At 44.2% G+C, this 14,294-nt stretch overlaps 1 protein-coding gene across 1 annotated transcript in view; it reads right to left on the bottom strand.

Moving 5' to 3' along the window:
* The window catches only part of ext1b (exostosin glycosyltransferase 1b), a gene marked incomplete at both ends in the record, with an annotated part of 100,699 nt that continues 86,405 nt past the window's right edge, over window positions 1–14,294 (bottom strand). Inside the window, 5 exons of the mRNA XM_079231996.1 lie at window positions 1–186; window positions 1,348–1,519; window positions 2,281–2,441; window positions 4,848–4,937; window positions 12,641–12,736. Of these exons, the coding sequence (XP_079088122.1) occupies window positions 1–186; window positions 1,348–1,519; window positions 2,281–2,441; window positions 4,848–4,937; window positions 12,641–12,736 (705 nt within the window). The remainder of the gene's footprint in view (window positions 187–1,347; window positions 1,520–2,280; window positions 2,442–4,847; window positions 4,938–12,640; window positions 12,737–14,294) is intronic.

Below are 14,294 nucleotides of genomic sequence, written 5' to 3'. Positions count from 1 at the left end.
TCAGAGTCTCTCGATGTCCCTGTATTTCTTGCGGAGAATGGAGACCTGGTCCTTGAACAGGATGGGGTCCAGTCTCATCTGGGAGTGGACCAGCGGCATGGCGCCAAACCAGCTGGCGAACTTGTTCATGCAGGTTTGCCGCTGGGCAAAGTGGTCCGGGTCGGCCCAGCGAGAAGCTCTCGAAGACTGTGGGGAAGACAGGGAAAAACAATTTGAGTGTCTTTATCGACGTGATTAATTACTGCTTTAGATCAGGGATTCACACTTTCCCCCATTTCACACACTAAGTACATGGAAAGATTGCGAGTGGCTCAATTCAATTGAAAAAAAGAAGATTTTTGTATGTCGTCCAATATGTTTAGGAGGAAAACAGACGTGTAACTAGGAGCTGATCTTTAGAAAATGGTTTGTCACATTGATCATTGAACAGTTGAAATGATGAGCAAAAAAAACGGGATAACCAGCTGATGTAATGAAGGTAAAAGCGATGGATCAACAGCTGAAAGAACTACCTAAAGGTAGTGAATAAAAAAAATCCAATAATGAGCTCAAAGCAATGGATAACTGTTACCTTATCGACCTCAACACAAAACATTCGACTGTGGGAGACAACATTCTCCACGTTTAGGTACTACTACAAAGATAGTAATTGTAGTGAACTTTTTTGTAAACGTGACAAGTGGTGCTGATGAGAGTGGGATGTCTGGGTGCGCCGCACATGAACCTCAGCTTTCCATCATTAGCAGCAAAAGGGCTGTTCTCCTCATATGAAAAAGAGCGACAATAACAATCATCTGCCGTCTTCCTTCATTCCATCATAGTCACAGTTCAGATACTGTGACAAGAGAAAACCATTAGTGAAGGACGGCTGACATTTATGCTCCTCAATAAATCATCAGCTGGGTCATATTCTGTGTTTGAGGGAACACGATGACGTAAGCCAAGAAGAAGCGACACAACTCCTCGCGGCGCTTGTGCGTCTCTGCCGTACAGTAAGTGGCTTGTCCTGTTTACCCGCGGGTTGGCACCAAAGAACCTTAGGAGAATAATTCATGTTCATAAGGCAGCGAGAGCTGAAAGGCCGTGACACACGCTGATGATGGGGAGGAAACAATGCATGAATCACAGTTTTTATGAAAAGGAGGATGCAATCCAAGGGGATTATAAAATGAGTCTAAGTCTGTTACGAGTTCAGCCATGTCCTGGAATGTGATTTTATTTAATGCAAAGCAATTCTCTCAACTGGGAGATGTGGTTTTTGGTGTAGCAGCCAATGAGTCACCTCAAGTCAAGAAATACATTTTTTAAATTCAAAACTGACACGAGAAGGCTTCAGTTTGCTCCTACCTGTCCCATCATGGTCTCCTTGTACTGTTTCTTCTGCGTGACCTTGATGGGCGGCAACTTGGTGACAGCGGAGACCAGGAAGTTCATCAGGATGTCCTCGCAGTTGGCCAGCTGGTCCACCATGCCCTTCAGACTGGTGGGTAAGTAATTGGTGTACAGGTGATGGTAATACCTGCCAGAGAGGGAGAGAGACAAGAGTTAGAATGCAGGAGTGGATCAGAAAATGAGAATAAATAAAAGATCAGGATTAGTCTAGCTGGTGAGGCGTTTTCCTCATTTCCGTTTCTTTCTTCCCGATTGCACACAACAAAGTGCTGAGTATGTGTACAAACGTTTAGATTTTCAGTTTTTGGATTAATGCCTGAAAAAAGGCAAATGCACAGTGGAGGTGAATAACCCCTCGGTCTCAGGCCTTTATAGGTGGATGAAGAAGAGTAGCACCACACATTTCAGACACCTTTACAGGCTGAAGCCTTTCGGGCAGAACTCCGAGTTCATCACCAGACTGATGGCTCAGGTTCCAGGATGGATTGAACGACCGAGTTATTGAAAGTGATTAAGCGTTTTGGCTGCTGTGATTGGCTGACTCCGAGCTTAATGGACTGCTCCCATCACGGCTGAGTGAAGCCATATTAAAGCTGACAGGGCTGTTGTAAAACTAAACGCAGGAACTATGAAACGGCGTGGAGCAGACAAATTGACTTATTTTTTTGGCGAGGAGGGGGATAAAACATACCCTGTGTCAAAACACTGATTTCCTGAGGCTGTGCAACACTGAACAAGGCGGAACACTTTCATAATCTGCAGATGTCGGCATCAAAAGTGTTGTATCAAAAGGCAGACGACTGAACACCGGAGAGCAGAGCGATCACACATGAAGTAACACACATGAAAGCCAAAGGGCCGCGCGGAGCAGAGGACGGCGGCGGGCACCTGTGGTAAATGGCGGCCCCGGTCAGCACCATCGAGTAATCGTTGGTCCATTTGGAGGTGTAGCCCCAGCGCTCCTTGTTGCTGTCCCAGAAGTGGCTGCGAGCCGGGTAGCCCACGATGCGTTCAGGGAAACTCTGCCAGACCGTGAAGGCGAAATCCACCTGGACAGACGCAAAACAGATTTTTAGCATATTAGGATATCACTTCCCAATAAAAATGCAAACAAAACACTGTTATGAGTTGTGACTAATGTATTCATTTATATAACTCATTTGCTAATGCTTTATTTCAATTATAAGCAATTCACTTGTGGTTGCCAGGTTGTGAAAAATCCTTTTTACATGGTGTTCATCCTGGGCCGAATGAAATGAATGGATGGGCTTTTTACAGTCCTGCAACAGCCACAGGCAGTTTTTATTTCATTTTCAGAGCATTGGATTTATTGATTGCTGTCGAGAAGAAATGACAATTTCAACAAATATAACAAAAGTGTTTCTAAAACACCATATTACCACAGCTTTCAGAAAACTATTTAAAGTGTTTAGACATTACTTTGACCCATCGGCACCAAAATCTATTTCTCAACAACTTATTCACTTTCATAATTAACTCTATAAATGACTTGATGGCTTATTAGAAAGTGTGAAACTCACAGGTGTTTATTAATGGCCAACCTCTACAACTGCATTATCACCAAATTGGATAAACACCAGCCAACTTAAAGATTGCTCTGATTAATGGCTTATAACTGATATACAAAGCATTAGCAAGTGATGTATTAGCCATTAATAAAAGCTTTATTACAACACAATTTGAAAAATGGGAGTATAAAACATGGGAGTATTCCTGCAGGTATTACTCCCACACACTGTCCTTTTATCTGTAATTAACTTGTATTGATGAATACAACATTTCGTTCCTCAAAGTTCATGGCAAATAAAAGGACAGTGTGATGCAATCCCCTCTTCTCTTGCTGATGGATATTTCCTCCCACGAGACACTGAACACACACACACACACACACACACACACACACACACACACACACACACACACACACACACACACACACACACACACACACACACACACACACACTGAGCCTTCACAGTTTACACTTAAACATGACATATTTCCTTTGAAATGTGGAGAAATCAAGTTTTGTTGAGATTAATGTTCTATTTAAAGGCATACATCGTGTTCGGGGGGAAAGAAAGAAAGAATCCAGAAGGGAAAGAAAGCGACAACAGGGAGAGCCGACAAAGGAAGTGCACACGCAAACAAATACAACAGAGGCGAAACCTCATCAAACACAAGCCGTCTGTCCCGAGCAGCTGCCTGCAGCAAACTTCTGTGGCGGCGATCAAAGCGTTCAATCAAATAATTAGATGAAAACATCAAAAAGGCGTCAGCTGCTCCACAAACAGCCCTCTCTGCATTACACGGCGTATTACCAGCCTATCACACTGAGAGAGCGCTTATATTAATGACACTTGTGTCAAATACAGCCGTAAAGCACAATATACATCAGGTGGATCTTCTCTTCCTGCCAGAATTCAGGCTTACAAACGAATCCCAAGAGGGAAGAGAAGTCGGACTCCCTTTGGCTTTCCAGGCAGGAGGAAAGATAGTTACACAGTAATAGGGGAGAAAAAAAAAATCAAAAGGAAGTATTGCTGGGGAAAAAATGGGCATGTTGGACAAATAACAAACAAAACATGGAAAATCATTTTGAGGGAGCTGGATGCCAGTTAACTGTAATTTATTGTGAATGTGAAATTGGCATTTCACTTAAGGGTGAAAACAATCTGAGGCGGAAGAAGAAAACGCTCATTTAGAGAGAAAGGAAGACTGTCAGGAATCGGCGATGGTATTTTTGCCTGAATTTTTTGTTTAGTTAAATCAGTGCTGGCATTGATGCTCTATAACTTGTTTATGTTCATGATCCAACAAGTCTTCATGGATGAAACACGGGTCGCTTTTTTTTGGAGGCTGGATTCTCTTCTCCCAGCGCCAGCTCTGCCGCGCCATCTTGATCCTCCGCACAAACGGCCTTTACGAGATCTAATTCTACACTGTTCAAAGCAGCATCTGGCTTCCCGTGGTGCTGCGCCAAAAAACGTGTGCCCGGGAAGAAGAAGAAAAAAAAACAGGAACAGTCTCGACAGCGTGAGGAACAAAAAAGCACACAACAGTGCTGCTCTCGTGTCGGGGATTCGGGAGGTACGGTGAAGGCAGGTGCCAAAACATGAGGGGGGAAGAGAGAGAGAGAGAGGTAGGTAGAGAGAGAGAGAGAGAGAGAGAGATGGAAAAAAAAGTAAGGCGCAGGGAATAAAAGTTGGAGTAGTTTAAGTGATTTGAGAATAGAGCTGTGGAGCGATAACTTGAAATCACCAGGGGGCCAAACAGAAAGAGAGATTACAAAAAAATGGAGAGAAAATGCAATCACAGCTTTTGGGACAGAGAGAGCGTTTGGATCTTTGTTTTGTCTCAAGAGGACCCGACTATCGGGACAGGGAAGAGGCAGCTAGAAAGAAAGAGAGAAATGTTATTATATTACAAAATACCTCTGTGGTGGACAGCACCGTGTCTTCGTCCAGGCTGAGGACGGCGTCGGTCACGATGGTGTCGTAGGGCAAGAACCGGCTGCTCATCACCTGCACGGGGACACACGGACCACAAAGGGTTAATAAGCACACCATTAAAGATGAAAATATTGGATTCCCTTCTTCACACGGCATTAATTTGTAATCATTTGGTCGCCTGAAACATTAAAAAAGCCAGAGGGAGCAAATGTAGATCTGAAAGTTGTCGGAAAAAAGGAAGAAAAGAAGAAAAAATAAACCTTCCTGTACATGATGTCCCATTTTTATTTATTTGTTCTACAAACTAACAGTGCAGAGGAGTTTATTCACACAGATGACAGCTTCCACTTAGTGTTTCCATGGAAACATTAATGACTCCATCTCATCCTAAATTTGTAGGTTGTTTTGAGGGTTTTGTTCCAAGTAAAAAAAAGAAGGTATTCAACACCTTGGAACCGATGCATTTTCAACAACAACCACTTTGATCCTGCTCATGATTTTGAAATAAATCCGTCAGCCTTCCATTTCCTGCCACTTATTCGGTTTCAAGTCGCGGTGGGCAGCAGACCGAGCGAGGTAGTCAGAAAAGCTTCTCCCTGGGCGCCTGGAGACGTTCCCAGGCAAGACGGGATGCTGGATGTAACTCCTTCTGGCATGTCCCGGGTCTCTCCTGGATCTCATCCCACTTGGATGTGCTAAAAAAACAAACCCCAAAAACCTCAGAAGAGAGTCAACAGGGAGGCATCCGAAGAGCGCTTTACCCTCCAGGTCAACGTTCACACACCGACGGCCTTTGGAAGTGGTTTTGGGGTTCAGCATCTTGCCCGAGGACCCTATGACGCGCTCACAGGAGGAGCTGGGGATCTTTTGACTGAAAGCCTGAGTCACGGTCGCCCGAAAACCAAAACCAACAAGCTGTAAACACAACACTGGCAGTATCCCCTTCAACGTGGATATGGCAAACATAGAGAAGACACGGAGCAGCATTGCCAATTACTTGGATTCCTGTTTGCTTCCACCTGACAAATGTTACGTCCAATATTCTGTTCAGCTCTGTTTTTTGGCCTCGACCAACTCCTGGGGGAAATATCTTTAAATGCCATGTTCGCCGGCTCCCAGCTCACTCTTTCTGTCGTTTGGTGCCGGTAGGCGGCGAGCAGTCACTTCATCGGGGGCCAAAAATGACACGGGGGGGAAAGCGGCGAGCGTGAATCCAAGCGGTGAAATTGTGGGACAGAAAATCAAAAACAATGAGCAGGAAGACGCTAAACTGAGATAATCACTTGGTCATCAATCACTCGCCCGTCCTTTTGCATAAAAGTCGTCATGACACCCATAGTTGATGATCTTGATATAGATGCTCAGCCACTCTGAGGATGAACCCCGACCCCCACGTCTTCCAGTCGCTCACGAGTGTGACATCAGATCCACGGGTAGAGCTTCACCTTGAGATACATTTTGAGAATAAAAAAACTCTTTTACGCTTTAATGTCTCCAGTAGACATCCTATACATTTTTAATGACGCCTTACAAATTCATGGGAGACAAAAAGCCATCCCACCAACAAACAGCAGCAGCGCACGGAGTAGAAGAGAAAAGCCAATATTCTACGCTTTACTGCCGCCCCACATTGTTTTCAAAAGTGATGGAGTGCTGATACAAGTTTCCATTACGGCTGCAGGGTCGTCTTTCTCTTTTAAAATCAATAACGGCACATAAATGCAGCCAGACACATGCCGCCGGAGTCACATGTCTCTCTCTCTCTAGATGTATATAGATATATGTGGCACACATTTACCTTTCCTCTCCACCTCTGTGCATGTATTTAACAGCAAACGAAACCAAACTGTGTAATACATAACGGCCCTTGAATATTTACTGGAAGCAAAGAGAGGGATGGTGGCCGGGGCCTGGTGGGTGGCTTTGTGGGTTTGTGGGTGGGTAGACCAACATCTTGAGGGTATTTAGATGGGAAGTCTTTTGGTCTGTTGCCGTGATGAAAAGCGCTCGGATGAGAAAACAGCAGCTTCTCGCCGAGAGGAAGTCGCTCCAACTCAAACAGCCTCCCACACGAGCGAGAAGCGGCTGGCGGCGCTTTACTGGACGCAGACGCACATCCACACACGGTATGCAAATACACAAACTAACAGCCTGTTAGTCTGTTATTCAACACGGGTCACGAAGGTCAGGCCTTTGAGAGAATACTTGTTCCGTTAGAAAAAAGGTCCAATTACATTTACATTCCACAATAGTCAGTGTCGACCCCCTTCCTGGATAAACACCTGGCATTGAGAGTGCCTCACTCTCAACGGGTCTCCATCACTCCTCCAGCCGAGGCCAGCAACAAACAGCGAGAGCATGACGTCACCGGCGGGCTGTGTAAAGCCCGTTATCCATTCCGGTGCTGCAACTAATGATTCCTCTTTATTATCGACCAACCTTTTAGTGTGGGAAATGTCATGAAGTATCGAAAAATGCCCAAGGCCATGTCTCAGATTGCTTATTTAACACGGCTGACAGTCCAAGAACTCAAAGATTCAATGAAGTAACAACCTGGAAGAGTATTCCTCTAAATAAAGTTGTTGCACATTGAGTGGCGGGTTTTCCCCCATCGCCCAGCAGCGGTTGGTCCGCCAGAGATGGGAGGCGAACTGACAACTGAGCCAACTGACGCTCTCTTCGGCTCGCTTACTGGTTTTCCCCGGCCTCTGCTGGAAAACGGTTACGAAGGTCAAACAAACGTAGACAAGAGCGACGACTACAGAGGATGAAACATAAGAAAACAAGTGCAAGAAAGATGAAATAAATAATATTACAGCCATTGTGTAACAGAGAACAAGACGAAGATCTCTGAGGCTGCAGCTTTGAGTATCGGATCAAACGGCGAGAGTCGAATCACAAATGTGAGACAATTGATTTTAAAAACATGCTTAAATAAACTGCCGTCGTGACTGCCTTCAGTGTTTGTGAGTCGACTGTTGCTGTGGATGTGGATGTTGCAGACCGTGGCGAAAGAATGAAGACGTTGTTTTGTAACTCATCATTTTTTAAGGTCACCACCGGGGAAGAATTCACCGCTTTCCCGTTGCATGATTTATGTTTCCTGTGCCAGGTGTCCACGATACAACACTTACTCACAGGTATAGGATGGGAAGGAGTGAGAGAAAAGCAGCTAATCCTTACAATTACACAAGCTCAAGCCTGACAAATGACAGATAAATGATTCATTTGTTATTGTTTCATCACTAATCTGTCCGGATTCAGGAATGAAGAAAACATTGTCTGGTTTTTTTTGTGCCATTGTCGGTCGTAAGGCTCCTGATTATGATTTGGATTTATTTCCTTTACAAATCTTAATAAAAAAAAGAAAACAGTTTGAACTTACAGTAGATGTTTAACACTATAAATAGGCAACATCATTTGAAAAGAAAATGTATTTAATACTAAATTATCATCATGCTTTTTCCTCCCCCGCTCCCCGAAACCCATCCAGAGGCAAGAGGCAGAACGTTGGGCTGACACATATTCCTAAGCGGGGCGGAGGAGCCGAGGTGTGTGAGTGCCAGTCGCATTTACAGAAGAAGAAAAGAGGAGCGAAAATGAGAGGAGAGCACCTCCCTCTCATTCCCATCGTCAGCGTTACTGCTGCGATGTCCTGCGGGCAAAGAGAGAGAAGCCAAACAAGCCCCGTCTCTGTGCTCCATGTTTCCCACGTTGTCTTTCCACAGAACGCGCCAGGGAGAATACCAGCGAAGAAGAGGTGGAGCGCGAGAACCAGACAGGACACAGGAGGGGAGAAAGTGACGAACAGAAGAAAACAAGGGAGGGAGAGAGAGAGAGGATGAGAGGCTGGTGTTTCCAAACCCCAGATGGTTTGTAATGTTAGAAGTGCGACATATTAGCCCGGGGCTTCCTGGTGCTCTCCAGGAATGTGAGCTCTTACAGCCGGAAATCTGCCTCCAGCGCTTCACCTCCTCTCTAAAGGACAGCGGCCGAGGAGGCAGGAGAGAGGACGAGCGACAGTTTGCGTAAACTATATCAACGTGCTGCTTTCTTTGGGGCCACGGAGACGGTGACAAAAGGAAGGATAGGTGTTCTTCCATGTTCTTTTCAAACTGTCAACAAATCCCCAAACTGAAAACAGACGGGCACAGTAGTTTGTTTTTAAGATAACTTTTACTCAAGCTGGAGTGAGTAGTGCATTTGTGAGGGACTATTTTCAGCCGCGGATTAATACCCATTTGGTGCGTTGGTGAGAATTCGTGGCAGCAAGATGATTGAGAGTAACTCAAACTACTGTACACTCAATTGTGTACTGGCAGTCGATGTTGAAGAAGACAAGAAGAAGAATACATCAGGCCCTATCAGTGCATGCTGTGTGTCTTGTCATGTGCAGATAAATACGCAGCTAGTTCGGGTAGCTGGCACGTTTTCCCTGGAAATAAATCCCAATAATGTTAGCAACAAACGTGGTCTGAGTGGTCTTATTGTTTAGGCGGATTCTGGCAGGTATTTGAAAAGATGTTTGAAAAATTGAAGTGTATACGGTAATAATTAGACGACCCGAGCCAAAAAGGCTTCTTGTTAACTCTCTTTAGACTCACTTCATTAAACAGGCCTTTGTGGCGCCTTCTGCTGTAAAGTGTTTGTGATTTTGTGCGTTTTTAAAGTCTGATGTTGCTTGTGTTTTATTGTTTGTCTCTTCACCCTTTTTATGATCATACATAAATATATATATATAAAAAAAGAAAGAACGTTCTATTCTTCTTCTGATCTTGTCACGACACTAAATCAACTGAACTTACAATTTTCACTTCACTGTTTCGCAGAGTGGATCTTGTTAAACAGACTCTCACCCAGGTTTGTTATGTCACCCTGCATGAAGCAAGAGGACACATTATCCTTTACGGCCAACGTCGTCTGAGCAGCGGAAGATATTAAAGAGGAATAAGCGAGGACGGGAAATAAGCTCAGGGTCGCTGCTGAGGCTGAGGACATGTCCTCTCTATTTTGTCCCTGGGAATTTGGGAATGTTTTGATAATATAGTGTTGTACAAATTATACACATGGCGGGTTTTCTGTATCTACTATTTTAGTATGTGCAAAACTAAAATATTTTAGGTCAACAATAAATTTAAATATCAAGGATGCAGCTTTTTTTAAATTCCCGGCAGCGTGGAGAGAGAAGTTAGGTCTTCATGTTTGGGAATAAAAATACACAGAAAATAAAGTTGAAATGTTGACTGAAGAAATAAAATATATCTACATCATTTTAAAGATTAGGGAGGAAGGGTGCATTGGAAGGAGTTTAAACTCAGTATGACCTCCTTATTTCTACATTCCTGGCCACAGTCCCGGGGAGAGTATACAAAAAATATAAAATAAAGAGGAGAAAGGAGACGACGATGCAGTGATAGAGAAGCAAAAAAGAAGAAGATGAGAGGAAGAGGAAAGTATGAAGCGGGGGAAGAAGAGAGGATCTGTGAGTGAGGAAGGGGATGAAAGAGAGAGGGGATAAGCAAGAGAGAGGCAGGAAAAAAGGCAAAAGGGATGAAAACTCTCTCTCTCTCTCTGTGTGTCACTTCCTCTGTAGGGTGGAGGAACACAGCTTGGCTCGCCACAGTCAACAGAGAACCCGCCGCAACCACAACAAACCACAGGCTTCCTGGCACACACACACACACACACACACACACACACACACACACACACACACACACACACACACACACACACACACACACACACACACACACGCACGCTAAGCCTGTTCTGCTCGCTTTTCACTGACACACAGTTACACACAGAGACTTCCCGCTGTGATTGACAGCTTGGGAGAAACCACTCAGAGCCACGGGGGGAGGTAAACCATAAACTCAGCCTACCGCCGGGTGACTGACACTGATGTGAGAACCACTTCCTCTGATTGGCAGGTGAAGTTAAGTCCTTGCGTGCGTGTGTGTGTGTGTGTGTGTGTGTGTGTGTGTGGGGGGGCATCGGATGAGTCTGATGTCTCGGAATACAGATGAACGACCAGATCCTGTTTACTTTTCCTCCAAAAAAACAACCTCAAACCTGAGCTTGGACATGGTAAAAAAAAACTAAAAAACATGCTTGCAACGGCAAATAACCCTCCCGTGTCCACGTCCGCCCATTGACTTTGACAAGCAGAGGTCATGGGGAGGTCAAGAGAAACACAGCCACCTCTTCCAACAGGGCAGAGTCTTCAGCCTAATCAGGTTGTCATAATAAAAGCCACGAGTCTCGCTCATCTGGCTGGAGGCGGAACTTAACACCTGTGACTCGAGTGATGGTGTCAAAGGCACAGAGGGGAAGAAAACTAGATATCTCAAGACTGACGTGCTAAGAACACTTTTATATGCACATCTCATGTCATATTTACACAACCTTTTTCCCTGTGTCCTTGAAAATAATTTGTGAAAAACATTTGTGAAGGAAGTAATAATAATTTTAGAGCCTAAACGCTGTCGTTGTTTTATGATTGCAAAGTGACAATCTTTGGGTTTGTCATTGTTAGTCAAACTAAACCAGCTTTTTAAGAAGATATCACCCTGGACTCTGTGAATTAAAATAGGCATTTGTCCCTTTCTCATTTGCCGTTTGTTCTTTACTTACTGAAAAACGAAAGAAACAAGTCGCAGTTGAGACCAATATGCGCTATAAATATCCACAATAAATAATGATAATCCCTTTTTTCCTTTTCGGCACCATTTAATTTACACGTTGAGGAGAATATTCATAGCATAATGAAAATAATCTTTAGTTTCATCCCTAATAAACAAATATAGATCTTGTAATTATGCCTTTCAAATGGCTGCGTGGATGTGAGGTGTGTGAGTTATTAAACACAGAAAAAATCATCCAACCTAAGCATAATCAAATCAATGCTGTATCTCATCTTTATTATGCATTTGCCTGTTCAGAACGAGCCAAATGATTGACCTGTGATGTTGCTGTGATACACACATCTTCACTCTCAACACTGTGCTTCCTCGGGTCCTGAATAAAGTTGCGTCACACTCTCAAGTCGCAGCAACCTTCGGTTTTGCAGAGTGAAGCTAATGCGGGAGCGTCTTAAAACGTGCATTCTCTCCACTGACCAGCAGGGGGCGACTCCACCGGTTGCAAAAAGAAGTCAGATTGTATAGAAGTCTATGAGAAGATGACTACTGCTCTACTCTACGCTTCTTATATACAGTCTGGGTGCTACGCGCTTATCTCATCTTCGCTATGATGCTGACCGCTGAGTGCTTGTTAATTCAAAGTTTCTTAATATCGCTGGGTTCAAATTGCACCAAATTCGAAAAAAAAAACAGATTCAGAAATGGACACAGTGTTTCCATTTCCTTTCTAGATATATTGTCACAGCTTATTTCTCCGGAGACGTTTTGTCACTTTCTTCTGTTAATTTGATATTTAGTTCTGATTAAAGTAAAATATAAACAGCAATTCATTTATTAAAATGCACCCTGCAACTACGCACATGCACTTATCCATTATTGCCTCCTTATCCTCCCTAACAATATGCATAAGCCGTGCTCCTAACGACGCCATTCCTATTACTGAGCTTTAATTGAAACCGCACAAACTGTCCTTTAATGGAATCAGCGCGGCACAAATCAAAACTCACTCACTCCCAGGCACTTGAAATGAAAAGTGCCCATGTACAGCAGCCGTACAGTGAAGAGAGAATAGGAACAAGATGAGCTGCGGCGTTAGAAATGACAGGGACATCTTTGGAGGACATTGCTCACCTTATTCTCTCCCTCGATCACGATGACGGGCACTGAGGTGACGGGCCAGCGGTGCTTGGCCGGCAGAGGCTTGTCACAGTTCCACAGGACGATGATCTGAAAACACAGAAGTGAGACATTAGCGCCTGCAAAATGACTCATTTGAACACATGACCCTACCGGACTAATTTCCCCCTCACCCACAGGCCGATTCAAGGGGTTAAAGAGCCGGACGAGCAATGAGGGGAATAAAAATGTCTTCAATTACGGCCCCAGAGTGGTTCGGACGACTCGGCCCGTCACACTGTCAGGTTCCATTTCTCACGATGACATGTCGCTGAACATCCCATCTCAAGCGCTACACAACCAGATTATGTTTTTACATGAAGGACTCATGTCTGATATGGCTTGGACATGCAGGTCAGCCAACAGCGATATGGGGACCTCATACATGTTTGATGAGGAACACACGCAGATCCACACACGCAACACACAAACATTTACTTTGCTGTATCTCGGCCTGATCTCATGCATCTTTAATTGCAACAAAACAGGGTTATGTGAGAGAGAGATAACAGACTGGGCATCTTTTCAGCTTAATGGTCAATACATTTTCCTTTTCATTACTCGTGGTTTGTCCTCGTCTAATGTTATATAATACTCTAAAGTGTACATTGACGTGGGCAGTCTAGTATTCATGCAGAAATCTATCTGAAGAAGACGAAGACAGATCGTATACATCAAGTGGAACCTTCACAGCACACGAAAAGAAAAGAAAACATTACAAATAGCTGGTGAAAAATGTATTTCCAAAGATGTATTAGTTCGCCGTTTTTTTCCTGAGCTTTGCCTGGAGCTGTAACACCACCATCTGCCGTGCGCTTTTACTTCCAGTTCATCCGTTTCTGTTGGGCACGCAGCTTTCGGGGGGGAAGGTCGTGCTGCTCAAAACCACGCTCCAAGTTCTGTATGCACTCTGGCGATTTTTCAGCAGACTTATTTATTCAGAAAAAGAAAAACATCTGATCCATAAAATATCGGTCGATAAATGATGACATAAACTGAGACACAAACAAACACAAACAAACAATGGCCAAAGCACACAAACTAATTTGAATGCATCCAAAGGAACTGGCTTGCCTGAACCTGAGGGCAACAAATGCCCGATTGGTGATAAGCAATGTGATAGGAAGTCATCGTCAGCATCCCATCGTGTTCGGTTGCTGTGTGTAGCTAACATCTGAAATGTCCTTGAACAAATTAATCCATCCCAGTTGCAGAGCAGAGCTGTAGCCGACACTGCGCGCAGACGTCCCCGACCACAAGCATTTCCCTGCAGGGATCAATAAAGTGTCACATGATGTCATTAGCCGCGTCGCGCCCAGCAGCCCTCTAGGGACCCTGCACCCCTGACTGGACCTGGCAAATTATGAGGTGGGAGCCATTTGGATGTCTGTGTGCGATGACACTGCAGCTGAGTGGAAATATATATATATATATATATATATATCTATACGACACCGGTCCTGAAAAGAGATGACACCCAGCTGTTTGATGGATGGGCACAAATGATCTTCTCATGTTAAACACAGTTTAACCCAAAAAATTAAAATAAGGAAAACAGGCTCAGGTTCATGAGGCTGAATCAGCCCGAGAAAGTGTTTTTCATTGCACT

The sequence above is a fragment of the Taurulus bubalis genome (assembly GCF_910589615.1).
Source record: "Taurulus bubalis genome assembly, chromosome: 16".
Taxonomy (NCBI): Eukaryota; Metazoa; Chordata; class Actinopteri; order Perciformes; family Cottidae; genus Taurulus; species Taurulus bubalis.
The sequence above is the reverse complement of the archived record's forward strand: the minus strand, read 5'-3'. Positions and strand labels throughout refer to the sequence as shown.